Source organism: Staurois parvus, unplaced genomic scaffold, assembly GCF_062004578.1.
Source record: "Staurois parvus isolate SC_StPar_1 unplaced genomic scaffold, SC_StPar_1.0 ptg000436l, whole genome shotgun sequence".
In the NCBI taxonomy this organism is placed as follows: Eukaryota; Metazoa; Chordata; class Amphibia; order Anura; family Ranidae; genus Staurois; species Staurois parvus.
The window spans coordinates 7,113,527-7,128,310 of NW_028318232.1; the positions used below are offsets into that span (position 1 = coordinate 7,113,527).

General features: G+C 37.7%; 1 protein-coding gene across 1 annotated transcript in view; it reads right to left on the reverse strand.

Annotated features, from left to right (window-relative positions):
* Positions 1-10,222: 10,222 nt before the first annotated feature.
* The window catches only part of CSDC2 (cold shock domain containing C2), a 51,207-nt gene continuing 46,645 nt past the window's right edge, over positions 10,223-14,784 (reverse strand). Inside the window, exon 4 of the mRNA XM_089687724.1 lies at positions 10,223-12,401. Within this exon, the coding sequence (XP_089543850.1) occupies positions 12,239-12,401 (163 nt within the window). The 3' untranslated portion in view covers positions 10,223-12,238. The remainder of the gene's footprint in view (positions 12,402-14,784) is intronic.

The window sequence follows — 14,784 nt, forward strand, 5'->3', positions numbered from 1 at the left end:
GTTTTATTGCATTTTCATTTATTTATTGCCAACACATAAACAGTAAAACAAGCTGACACAATTCTCTGGCTTGTAAACGCACATAGACATATGAATTCTTGTATAAAAGTCTTGGCTACAAGGGAAAGACGGAGAGCATGTATCATAATTATGTGAAGAAGAAACCAGATATAAGTTTTATTCCTGATGAAAAAAATACTCAGCAAATGTAAATTATAGCAACTACTGAATGGTTGACAAATCTTTCCTACAGTGAATGGATCACATCTTTGATAGCTGGTACTGATTTAGGGTCATATTCTACTATAGAATTATAATAACTTGTATACTTGGGAAAATTGCTCAAGAGAAAAAAAAACAGCCAAAAGTTCATTATAAGTAGTAGGTACCCAGTGATAAACCTGTTTGTTCTCTCACAAAGTAAAAAACAGCAGTTATTCACAATCTCATTTCTAAGTGGCAGAACTGGGTTTATGGATTAATTTCACGCAAAACTGAATACAGATTAGTTTTGTGTACAAGTATAAATATAATTGAAAACTGTATTGCAGATACCAATTAAAAAGGAATGCAACTGATAAAATTATAAGGAAATAGTGTGGTTAATAAAGACCACACAGCCATCTAACAATAAGAGTATTTAATTTTGTATAATTTACCTGGTCTTCTCTCATAGGGGATTGGCTAAGACCCCAATATTAATTTATGTTTAGTTTTTTTTCTACTGTAAGGGCCCATCACTTTCGGGCTTCTCGCCTATAGGTACCCCCATAACCACAGCCTCTTAGGATATCACGTGTCCCTGGAAGCTTCATGGCATTTACCAAAAATGCACATGTACTGCATCATCGGGGGCGTGCTGCAGAAATCAGGAAGAGACAGCCGGCTCCTACTGACATCAAAGAGAAGATGGTGATGCGTGACCTGGTATGCAGTTGTGGAGTGGTGGATTACCATACAATACAGCTGGATTCTTTGAGTGTGTGAGTATATTTTTGTAGATAACACAGCAACAAAGGTAAGGAAGGGTGGGGGTCTTTAAAAAAAAAAAATAATAATAATTACACAGGTTGCAAGTTCTTCAGTTATCAAATGTTTTTCGTTTGACCAAGCCATTATTACTGGGCATTTCTTGCTGTAACAATAGAGGATGGGACAGTGGTCAGTCTCAAAGGAAACAGACTTGAACAACTTTTTTTCAAGGCTCCCCAACCTCTCGTGTGGAGATTTTCCATTAGCTATCACTATTTTCAATAATATTACAGGATCCTGTGTGGCCTGCCTGATTGGTTTAACACTTGTTCCTAGATTGCTGTTCTTTAGTATCATTGTCCACATCCTTTTTGTTTAAGTGCTTTGATAGTCAATATTAATAGAAATGCTCAGTGAAAGTACTGCAGCAGTCAGTTACACTCATGGGTGTTGATTTACTAAAGGCAAATAGACTGTTCACTGTGCAAGGGAATTTTCCCTTAGTTTAGTGAATGTGGTAAAAAATTATTTTAAAAATAGTATCTGATCACATTCAAGAAAAAACAAAATAAAACAGTGTTTTTCAAAGTACATGATTGAATGATGGAAGTCAACAGAGCTTTACCTCATTCCCTAAGCTAAGGGAAAATTCCCTTGGAAAGTAAAAATGCCCTTTCACACTGAAGAGCCTATTAGCCTTTAGTAAATTCACCCCATGATGTGAAAGTTCTGGCAAAGCAGTGAGTATCCTGAAAAATTATGGCAACAAGGGTCTGTAGTGAAAACGTTTTTTATTTATATTGCACCTTGAGATAAAACAGAGATCACATGGATACCATAAGATATGAATGTTTAGGTGTAGGCATACAGTTGCGGATTTAGGACTAACTGTACTTTGAATTTATTGTCCGTTAAATAATCAACCTAACAATGTATTCCAGTGACATATACTAAATAATATATATTATTTTTCCCACCTCTAAAATCACAAGCAATATTTACAGTTCCATGTCTATTTCAGTTAGATAAAAATAGAAATAAATTTAGCATTCATTGCAGTGCCACCTAGTGGAGCACTCCAGTATTGTAAGGATGATTTAGATACTCTGCTTCTGACTTCAACAAGTTACACTGGGACAAAGGTCAAAATGTTGGCAACCCCACTATGGTACTTCAAAGTGGGGCAAGAAGCAGATATGAGACAGTCCATTAAATTGTAAATCCCATTTTGAATTACCTAAAGGATTTAAAGATTAGCTATCATTCACAATCAGGAGTTATTGGTAGTGGATTGTTTTCAGCAGTGTTCAGATTAATGCTTGGAAAGTGTTACATACTTATTAAAATAAACTTCCCCTTGATAATAAAGTCATTGCGCCATCTTTCATCAACTACTTGTTCCACAAAACACATCCACAAGGGCAGGGAATATTTTCAAGAAAACAAGATTAGTGCTGGGGCAGACCTGACCAACTTTCCTATAAGTCATAAATGCAACATGTCTTCTTTGAGTACTAAAGATGCTTACTTCAGGCTGTGCCTCTGGGACTTTGGAAAGAATGTAGTTATTTAAGTTCAGGTGAGCATCCTAACCACCCGAAATCTAAAACCATTGAAGCCATGACCCTACTGGTCACCATTACATTTTCAACACTAGACATCACAATGATCTACTTAACTATTTGACTGCAGGTACTTTTATATTGCATATATAGGTTCAAGATAGTTCTTAAATATTTGTGAGCTTATTACTATAAAGAGTCTCAACCATGTCACTACTTCATGATTAAATTACTCCAGCTAGATTTTATTTTCTTCAGAGTTGTTCGGATAAGGCATACTTTAACCATACTTTGTATTTCCATTAGGGTATGTTCCCAATAAAGTGTATTAACCTACATTGTTGGTGTGAGTTTGACTTGCTTTTTAGAACAATTTTAGGTCAGTTAACTTAAAAGGCAAAATGTAGGCCAAATAAAAAATGTTGCATGCAAAACTATTTCCCAACCCTTTGCAGTCTAATGTGTTGGTGTGAAGAGCTCCTCGGGTCCAAAATGCTTGACTAGTGTCTGGTGTAAACCAATCCTAACACAAGAAGCACAATATGGTTCACTTAACACCTACAAATGACAGTAATAACACCACTATATAGAATACAGAAAATCTAACTGCAATAAGAAAAATCAGAATGAAAATGCTAAACAGGCAGTAATCTATTACTTTCAAATGTCTAGGCTGCTATGAAATATATACCAGCAAAACTCCTATTCCTTAGCATAACTTTGTAAGTATTAACTAGTATTTATATCTCTAATTGTATTTCAAATGTAATTAAAGGCAACATTGTATTAAAATATGTATTTGAAACATCAAATGTCTCTTTATGCAGCTTTTGTGCTTTCTAGAAAAAAACATATCTATTGCATGTCACCTATATTGTAGCAAAAAACAAGCATATTTTATATTATGTATATCACAATCAAACATTTTAGATTTTTTGATAAATCTGCATCATTTAAAGTAACTTTAAATAGAATAATAATCTTATAAACTGATATTAGCCTTTTTAGTTTCCTGATTTGATCATGTTGTAGTAGACTGACAGTGTTCTTACAATGTGCACAGCACAGAGCCCCCATTGATGTACAGGTATATAAAAGGGGCCTGTTACTGGGCTGAATTGGAAACTCCTCCTTTACCTAAGACAACAGCAAGGGGTTATCCGATCAAGTGCAGACCAAATCAAACATCACTCCAGTGTAGATCAGAATGAAACATTTTTCAAATCCAGAGATTCGTTTTATTTTCCTTAGATTTTTGCAACCAATTCTCCTGCACGCTTAGAAAACTATGTGTATGATTTTTGCATAAACATTCTATCTGTATACATCTGGCAGGACATGCACTGTTCTCTTGTCACTCTGGATCTGTGTGCACCCATAGCAGGACATGCACTGTACCATACCCGCCAACCAGGGGCGGACTGACAACTCATGGGGCCCCCGGGCAATAGGGGATCATGGGGCCCCTGTGTCCTTGCCCACACTCAAAAAAAGCCTATAAAAGGTACCAGGGGCATTTCATGGGGCCCCCTACTGACCCCAGGCCCTCGGGCAGTGCCCGAGTGCTCGAATGGTCAGTCCGCCCCTGCCGCCAACCATTCTGGATTCCGCTTCACTGATTTGAGTAAAATCCCATGGATCTGGGCCGTTTCCCAGAGGTAAGTGCTGGAGTGCTTGTTCCAGTACCCAGCTCCAGCTCTCTATAGACAGTGTGCAGCAGAGTGATCTGCTACCTAACAGAGAGTGGCAGAATGATACAAAGACTTCAGTGCAAGGTAAGTGTTGTCTAATGACACCAGTGTCTACCTCTCCCCCCCAAAGGGCACTATTGTTTCCCCCCTTCCTCTGGTGGGCACTATTGTTTCCCCTCATTCTCTGGTGGGCACTATTGTTCCCCTCCATTGCCTGCTGGGAACTATTGTCCCCCTCCAATGCCTGCTGGGCGCTATTGTTTCCCCATCCACCACAGCTTTTTGACACAAATGCATCTTTTTTTAGTTTTTCCCCTTGACTAACTACAGGTGTCAGGATATTTCCTTCCCACAGATGCAAATACAAGTTATTTTTTTCATCTCACTGACAGCTGGCTTCTGGCATTGACCACCAAAGACAGGCATTTTTTCCTCACACCAACCACTAAAACCAGCCATTTTTCCTCCCCATCACATCAGGCAATTTTTCTTCCCCTAACTACCAATACTGAGTATGTTTTCTTCCCACTGATCCCAGCAAATTTTTTTCTTCCCAGAACCATTGACTCCAGGAAACTTACACTGGGGCATATAAATCATAAATCCTCTTTAGTGTCAGTGAATTTTTCCAAATGTATTCTTCAGTGTAATAATCCCAAAATATGATTTATAATCGCCGTGTACCTCCCAAAAAAAAAAGAAAGAAAAACTGGATAGTGTATTACCCTCAACATATCAGTGATAAATCATATATACATATGTGAAAAATTGTGAAAACACAACAAAACAGCATGAAAACACGTGAAATAGTGACGCACTCCGTGTACACTCCTGTATAAATACTTCTCTGTGAACACTTCTATGTGGCTAGAGTAAATACCATTACCCTAAATACGTGATAAGAAGCCTTCTAAGAGAATAATCCAGCGGGTCATCAATCATCAAGATTATCCCACAAACGTTATACCAGATGCCGGGTTATCCCATACTTCCAAGCATGTCATAATACTTCCCAGAGCCATCCATAGGCACTCACTCATAGAAGGAGAAATAACCACATAGTGTAGTATATCCCATAAATAAGATCCAGGCTTTATTAAATGTGCTTACATTAAAATTGCATAAAACCGCATATATTCCCATTCCCATCATAAGGCCTTATGAGGAAGTCAGTAAGTGACAAATCACGTCAAGGGATGTGACATCGGACGTTGCACGGTGACCGAAAGTGGTGGAGCGGACATCTTAATTGAGGTTATAACGATATTGGCTTCCTGGAAGCTGCTCGTGAGATGGGAATGGGAATATATGCGGTTTTATGCAAATTTTAATGCAAGTACACTTAATATAGCCTGGATCTTATTTATGGGATATACTACACTATATGGTTATTTCTCCTTCTATGAGTGAGTGCCTATGGATTGCTCTGCAAAATATTATGACATGCTTGGAAGTATGGGATAAACCGGCATCTGGTATAACGTTTTTTTCTGGGATAATCTTGATGATTGATGACCCTCTGGATTATTCTCTTAGAAGGCTTTTTGATCACGTATTTAGGGTAAGGGTATTTACTTTAGCCACAGAGAAGTGTTCACGGAGAAGTGTTTATACAGGAGTTTACACGGAGTGCCTCACTATTTCACGTGTTTTCACGCTTTTTTTTGTGTTTTCACATATGTACATATATAAGATTTATCACTGATATATTGAATGTAATACACTATCCAGTTTCTTTCTTTTTTTTTTTTGAGGTACACAGAGATTATGGATCATATTTTGGGATTATTACACTGAAGAATACATTTGGAAAAATTCACTGACACTAAAGAGAATTTATGATTTATATTTTTGGACTTTCAAGGGTGAAAGTGTGACTTTTAAGTGTCAATATATAGAGTATTAATTTATTCACAGTTTATTATTGTTTCTTGGATACCGATCTTATATTTATTATACTGGGGCATATTTCCCTCCCACTGACCAGCAATAAAATGGGCTCTATGATACACAGTTCTTGCTGCTGCACTCTGTACTCAATGTTGTACCTTGCATTGTAGTGATTGCTACACTCAATGTGCTGTGTATATATAGACCTGACCCCTGCACTCTGTACACTATGTTGTACCTTGCATTGTAGTGATTGCTGCACTCAATGTGCTGTATATACCTAGACCTGACCCATGCACTCTGTACCCTATGTTGTCTATTACATAGTCCTGACCAAAGTATTGATTTTATTAAGAATTGCTCATTGCTGTATAGTTTGCAACCTTTTTAAATCAAGTTCTAAAGTAGATTTAGACAAAGCAGAAAAACGTGCAAAAATGCCCCATGTTTTCAGGTGCCATTGAAATGAATGCGCGAATGGCGGTTTCACATTTTCACAGCACGTTTTCAAATCGTGGGCAGAATCGTGGCAATTCCACCCTTGATTTGAACTCTTTCATAGCAAGTAATTATGAAGTATGTAGGGGAATAGGGACTGCAGACTGTGTATATAGCGTATACCCTGTGTAAGCTTAGAATCTAACTACACTCCTTTAAGCCACACCCAATATTAAGCGCAGCTGAGCCACACCACATGTCTTCTCTATCCCAGGGTGTCCCTCATTCTCAAGTTCTAAGGTTGGAAGGTATGCTGTGTGAGATGCTTAAACTCCTCTGTTCTAATTGGCATTTCAGAATTTCACAGTTTTCACTTAGTTGTCATGTAACTAGTTAGCTTGTAGGAGTGGCGTTATGACCCATAGAGGTCATGCCCCAATCCTCCCTGGGGGCTTTTTTCAGCATCATGTGGAAGGAGCACAATGGCACATAGTGGTACACATATGAGCCATAGGCCCAGAAACCATTGGCACCATCTTTGTAACCATTACTGTTTTGTACCTATAATTTGTTCTGTGATACAAGCTATAGTTTGTATCAGTAATTTGAATGCAAGCTCTTGTGCCATTACCTGTCTTCACTTTACTACAACATTAGCTATAGCTACCCAGTAGAATAATGCAGTACATTTTGCCATTATATCCTGAAACACCCATATACAAAAAAAATCTAATGCAATTTAGAGGTCACAAAGCCTCTGTAACTATTAAACTTAGTTTAGCTATTAAAGCGGTAGTAAACTAAAGATTTCTACTTTCATCCCTTGAAATTGTTCATAAACAATGTGTTGTCTTTAGAATGTGGCTAACCTGTTCTGCTCTGCAAAAATCGAGTGATTTCCAGTTCACTGACATCACTGGCACATGTGCATTATAGTTGTAATTGATGGCATGCTCTGTGTGCCGTCAGTCCTTAACGTAGGAGGACGCGCCCATGTTATCCACTCTCAGCAGCATTGAAATTCCAATCCCGGAAGAGTACATCACCACCCCATGTCGCTTGGCTAATTCATATTACACATGCGTGAGATTACAGCCATCATCATAAAGAGAGGGTGGAAGCTGGATACGGAAGAGAAGACCCAAGATGGCAAAGGCTTTGGCTGAGTGATGCAGAAATGAAAGTAAAGCAAAGGTTACTGATATTGCAAGATTTTTAAGCAAAAAATATAGCGACTTCCCTTGTCCTCACTTAACTTACTGGCCTTCAGTTTCTTTCAGTTGTTGCTGCCTGAGTTTACTAGCACTTTAACCCATACTACAAATCCTAGAAAAAAACAACAGCTGAAACTATATATGTTTACATGAGCCGCGCATTTAAGCTCATTTTATTATACTGTAAGAAAAAGGATCTCTAAACGTAGCATACCCTTGCTGAATGTTTGCTTTTGTCAGGTTTTCTTTTACAAACTCATTTGCTTTCATATCTGTACACTTTCCAAGTCCCAGTTTCCAAAGCAGCTACATACATTAAATATTGCAGCCCGACTAGTTTCAACACATCTGTGGAGTGGCTAACGCAAACATTTCTGGCAGCTACAAGGCATAGAGCAAAAGAAGAAAAAACACGCCAAAAGATTACTAGCACTCTTCAGCTGAAGCTGATTCTTCCATGAAGATATAGACTCAAGGAAGCATTCCATAAAGATTCCTTTTCTCGTGTGGAAGAGGCATAAAGTACAATATTACTCACATTACTTTTATTGTGTTTATAGCAAGCAAGGCCAAGTATAAAGAACTACACTGGCAGGCGCTGATTCAATCAGAAAGGACGGCGAGCAAAATTGCACAATGCAGCTCCCATAGCAGGCAAACAGAATCCATCTTTTGTATATGGAGTGTCAGTGAGCGCTATGGGTGTATAGAAAGGTATAGGCTGCTGGCACTAAAGGACCGCCCTTGGTATCCTCACTGGTGAATGAAATATAGTGCTGCACCTTTTAGAATCCATCTTTTACTGGCCTAACTTTTTTTTTTTAAAAGAACAGAAAATGGCCTAACTTTAGTTAAGTGATTTCTAAGCAGTTGCTGTGGGTAACTCCACTGAGAGTCTCTAACATATTAAGCCATGCCCTCAACTAGCAAAGTCCTTTTTATTGTAGGCTCTGTAATTGTGATTTTTTTTTTTGTTATAAAGCAAAATTCAGTGCTTCTATGATACATAATTCATGCAGATATTAAAATAGAGAAAAAAAAAATAAAGCTGTATACATGCTATGCACGTGCAAAGAAAATCCAACCATCTAATCTCTGCCATTAGTAAGTAAACCTACTAAGCTTCATGCTGAAATGAACTGTTTAAAGACAGGCAGATATCTCCATGAGCATGAAAGAGATGAACCCTGAAGTCACTGGAGTGCCAAGACCTGCCACAATACTCAGCTAAAGACTACAGTAGCAGCATGTATGGCACTTTCTTCCTTCCCTCATCTACAGGGAGTATGATTAGCTCTTTTTGTCATAACAAGCATCTCCAATGGCCAAAAGAACAAATATACTGTATGTGCTTTAGTTAGGTCAGAGATGGCCCAAATGTTGCAAGTGATGCTAGAATTGGGTGCATTGCTTGTGACTATTGAGCTGTTTATGACTACCTTTAGGCCATGACAGCCAGAGTTAAACTTATTCACACTGCAAGTCAATACAAGTACATAAACGTTTTGCTTGTGTTTCTTTAGCAATACAGAGGGAATACTGTATTTTAGCAATGAGGGTAATATTCAGTTCAGTCTGACTATTGTAAAGTCAGAGCAGTGATATAGACGGGGCAAATGGGCAGCAGCATACAGGGCAAATGGGAAGCAGCATACTGCTCAACATTACATATGATCACCAACACTTAATAGCTATAATAAAAAGCCAAACAGGCTGTTTTCTGCCCTGCACAAAATGTAAATTTCAAGGAAAAAGACTTAAAGCACATACTCTTGCTTAAAGCCTAGAACACACCTTAAGAATATCAGACGAATGTTTTTTTTTCTGCTAGTCTTATATCGAAAATGAATAGGTTACTAGAGTTATGAAGTTTCTTGTAAGAGAGAATACAACTTCCTATGATGATGTAATGTATTGTATTGTAATGTATTCTTTTATTCCAAGTATTCGCTGTCTTGGATTTTTACAGTAGAATACTATACTGTTTAACCAAAAATTGTTCCTTCTGCTATCATATGAGAAAAATGTTCGTGCTTGTCCCTTCGGATAATTCCATATGAACTGTCGTGATTGGCTCTCAAAAGATAAGATGTATACTAATGATCAAATTATCAGATGATCACTCTGAAAGCAGTATTTTTACATCTGATTCTCATTGTGTGCATGAAACTTTACTCTTTGAAATACTTTCTATCTCCTATCTTTCCATAACCCATGCCTTTATTCCCCTACATAACAACCTCTTCAAATACAAAATGCAAGACCTGGTAATTCACAGACAAATGAGTGACCAAAGTCTGCTTTATCTTGCTCTCAATTAAAATAGCAAAACTACTAAACAATTACATGTTTATATATTGAAAAAAAATGATAATGCTACTGGTGTCTGAAAGCTCAAAGGTCTAGAAACATTTTCACAATGCTGTTTCCTAAACTCAATAACAAAGACTCCAGCTTTACAGCGATTGTTGATCCATTTATATATTCTTTTACATACACTTAGACATTATTATACAACAGAATGCATGTATTAAGTTGCAATGTGTATTGATAAGTCCTTTATTTGCTCTTTTTAAAAACTCGATTTCAACGGACTCAAATGGCAAATTGCTATTCAACGCACCCAAAGTACAGCATTCAGGATATTTTTAATGAACTTTCAGATCTTGACGCCCAGACGCATAATAAAGGTGACATGTAACATTAAATACATGATGATATCCCTGCACTACTTCACTATGGCAGAGAGGGATATAATTACTGCATTTCCACTGTTTGGCACATCAGAAACGTCTGGTACCATATCTGGTGAATGCCTTTCCCAGAGAAGCCCTATTTTACTGTGTCATTGTGGGTGCAAAAGACCCCTCCAAAATGACATACATGTTGGGAAAGTGTAGGAAATGGCCTTCCCACCTCTTTGTACACAGGAGCACACACTACAATTTTTAATTGAGAATATGACCACAGTGAGAAACTGCCATCTGTCTCATTTGGAATCCAACAAAAGCTAATAGAGCAATTTTAAAACTGTGTACGTAAACTTAAGGGCCAGCTTGAAACCCGAGCAGGCAAAAGAAGAACAATCCATCGTCATGCAGATGGTTCTCTGATGAGAATCAAACTCAAATCGCAGTGCTGCAAATCAGTAATCCAAACCAGCAAGCCTCATTGCTGCACCGAGCAATAATTTACATGAATGTCAATCAGAAAACATTTTTTAGAATACCCTGTCTGAGATCAAAACACATTTTACAGGTACAAAAAAATCAATATCCAAGTAATTTGAATGTGAATATTTGCAATGAATTAGTAAGAACATAACTATTTGACAAAAGAATACAGTATGATTTTATCTATGTTGGTTGTGGTATATTTGTAAGTGTTTCCATTCTTAGTGACAACAAGATTTCTTTGCAGAAAACAATACCTAAAGATCTCTGACCATGAAGATTGATCAGATTGAAAGAGTTATAAGTAACCCTATCAATTTAGAGTGCTGTATTACATGTAACAAAGATTCATCACATACAGATCAATAATATAATGGGGAAAAGTTGTTTCACAATTGCACTGTGGTGTTATAGGTAGTAAAGACACTAAAAAAAAATCAAAATAAAGAAATGGGCCAATACATCTAACGGAAAAGAAAAAAAACAAACAAACAAAAAAAGTTATTTTTGCTCTCAATACAAAACAGTGTACTAAAATACAAGATTTAAGGCACACACACATATATATACATATAAAAAAAATAGTTCACAATAATATACTAACATTTGAAATCTGGAAGCAGACTGTGGATATGTTATATCTTCTTCTCCACCTATGTCATCACTCTGTGTGAAGACTGAAGACTAAATCACTGTGGTGCGGTTATTGACTGAATAAAGATACTCACAATGATTAATTAGAAAACTGTATGGTAGAAATATCAATGCAGCAATGATTATTCAGTGATACAAAATATAGAAATGCAGCTAATTTGTAATGCTTTACAACCTAAAGTCCTGTGAACTCCGAGCAGGATATTATAAAACAGAGGCCCCGACAAGAAATGTACACCAAAACCTCTATACAATTTTTTGAAGAAGATCATCAGTAAAGATCACATTAGCCCAGTTACAAGAAAAATAAAAGCACAGCTGAGAACTTCTCATTGTTGTTACAATTCATTGTTATATGCTGATCTCAGGGCAATCCCAATAACACAATAGTTGTGATCCAGCTGGGTTATGTTGGCTTTAGTACAAGGGACAGATTAACATTTCACCCCAGATCTTAGGGACAGCTTGAACCAGTACTTACTTATCTGTCTCCTACAAATAAAGAAAAGAATCCCAGTCAGGAAACTGGCTCAATCTTTCCAGAAGATCTGGCATCATTAATGGAGGTGTAGATAGTGGGCAATATGGCAGTTGTACTTTTTGTCTCTTTTTGGTCCCCACCACTTATGGAAGGCTTTGAGAGTTTAGGAGCTGATAATCTGTCCTGACCATGTCTCATGCTTTGTGTGAGGAGACAGGTGAGTGAGAATGACTTCCACAGCTTGAAATTTCTGGTTCTTGGGTGGAATTGGGCACATCTTGTATGTTACCTCATCTCCTTCCACAGGCACATATTCTCCCTCAATGCTGCAACACAAGAAAACATGGAATCAGAAGCATATTCTGTCTTGAGAAGAGGAGATTAAGAGGGGATATGATCAACATGTATAAATACATCAGTGGTTCATATAGTGAACTCGGTGTAGAGCTATTCACCCTGAGGTCATCACAGAGGACAAGGGGGTACTCTTTACATCTAGAGGAAAGAAATGTAATCTCCAAACACGGAAAGGTTTCTTCATCACAATGAGAGCTGTGAAAATGTGGAATAGACTCCCTCAAGAGTTGGTTCTGGCCAGCTCAGTGGATTGATTTAAAAAAGGCCTGGATTATTTCTTGGAAACACTGGATACTAACTGAATACTGAATATAACTGGATACTAACATTTATAGGTAAAGTTGATCCAGGGAAAATATTCGATTGCCTCTCGGGGGATCAGGAAGGAATTTTCTCCCCTAATTGGATCATGCATTGCTGGGGTTTTGCCTTCCTCTGGAACAACTGTGGGTGTAGGATTATAACTTTTTTTTTTTTTAATGGTTGAACTGGATGGACTTTTGTCTTTTTTTCAGCCAGACTAACTATGTAACTATATTCAATTTACATTCAGTTTAGTGACCAAAACTTGATTTTTTTTTTGACAGACAATAGAAAAACTGCAGTGGCACCAGCAACTGAAAGTCATTTTCCAGAAACGGCTATATGTTTGTCTGTCAATGGCAAACTTTGCTCTTGGTATCTACACTATGTGCAAGTCTATGGGAAACCTTTTATTTTGTTAATTTCAGAGTTTTTATTAATATTGAAATGGACATAAAGTAACAACATCAATGCTGACAAAGACTGGCATCTACTGTGTACATAGGAAGTTAAAGGAACAGATAAGACAAGGTCTCTGCAATAAAGCATAGACAGAAGGAATGTATTACATAGACAATTAGCATGTTATCAGATTGCTGAAGACAGATGGAATAAGAGACCTAATCACAGACTGTTCACAGGAACGGATAAATGAAAATTGAGCATATATTTAGAGTATAATCAGTTTAGAAATGATGAAAACCAAAACTGAAAGTGTTGTGTGTGGTCTCAAATATATTTGGAACTTAGCAGCGCCCTTAGATACAACATTTAACAAGTGAATATATGGCACTGCAGCCTGCATAGATCTAAACATGTAAGAGCCACTGTTCAAAATAATGTACGAGCTGCATCTATTGAATGGACAGCAAGTAGAAGGGAACCCTTTAAATGAATGGGAATAAAACACTGTCTTCTACATCCAGGTTACTGGAAACCAATATATTCTCTGACAGTTATATCCAGTAGCTGATATTCTTACAGCAGCTGTTTAGTAAGAATAGCCACCTGTCAAGTCTGTACGTTTGTTGTAAAATATAATGAATAATACTCCATAGAAAGCCTATTAACATGATGAAAACTATTAGATGAAAGAAATGTTACCTTACTGGGGGCAAATAACATAAACAAATATAATGTGCCCTGACATAACTTTATTAAAGTAGAACTAAAGGCAAAACTTTTTTTTTTTGGATCGAGTTAGGAAGGATTATAATCCCTGTCACGTTTATTTCCCATCCCGTTAGGGAGATTCCCCTTCACTGCCTGTCCCAAAGCCAAACCAAGAAGTGAAAGATATCCCTCCAATGTGAGAGTATCTCTGGTTGTCACCAGGTTCACCAGAAGTAATGTCCACATTAGGAGTTTTCCCCTCTATTAATGTTCTAAGGGAGCTGAAGTGTCATATTATTATTATTATTATACAGGATATATATAGCGCCAACAGTTTGCGCAACGCTTTACAAAATGAAGGTAGACATTACAGTTACAATACGATTTGGTACAAGAGGAAACAGAGGGCCCTGATTGTTAGAGCTTACAATCTAGGAGGAAGGGTTGAGTGATACAAAAGGTAATAGCTGTGGGGGGATGAGCTGATGGAGGAAATAAAAGGCAATTTACTAGTTAGAAGCAGGATAGGCTTCTTTAAAGAGAAAGTGTGACGGGAGTCACTTTGGGTGGGGGGCCCATGGACCCCTGCCTCAGCTCCCCATATCTCTCTTATGTGTAAATCACCCTGTGCCTGTACAGGGTGATCTGCCCTAATATTGTGTGGGCTTTGTTTCAGGCTGTGTAGACATGTTTAGGAGATAGGTGGGGGGTTGTGGATTGTTTAATATTATGTGTATTAGCTTAGTTGGGGGGGGGGTCTCCAGCAGCCCCCTCTCCTGATGGGACTGTCTGCTGGTATGAAGTTGAATACCTGTGTGTCTCTTGTTACTAAATGTAGATTGGCCCACCCTGTGTCATCAAGCGTCATGAACCAGATCTGGAATACCTACTGATGAAAGAACAGCATCTGGAAAGGGCATACAAGCAACTGCTAAA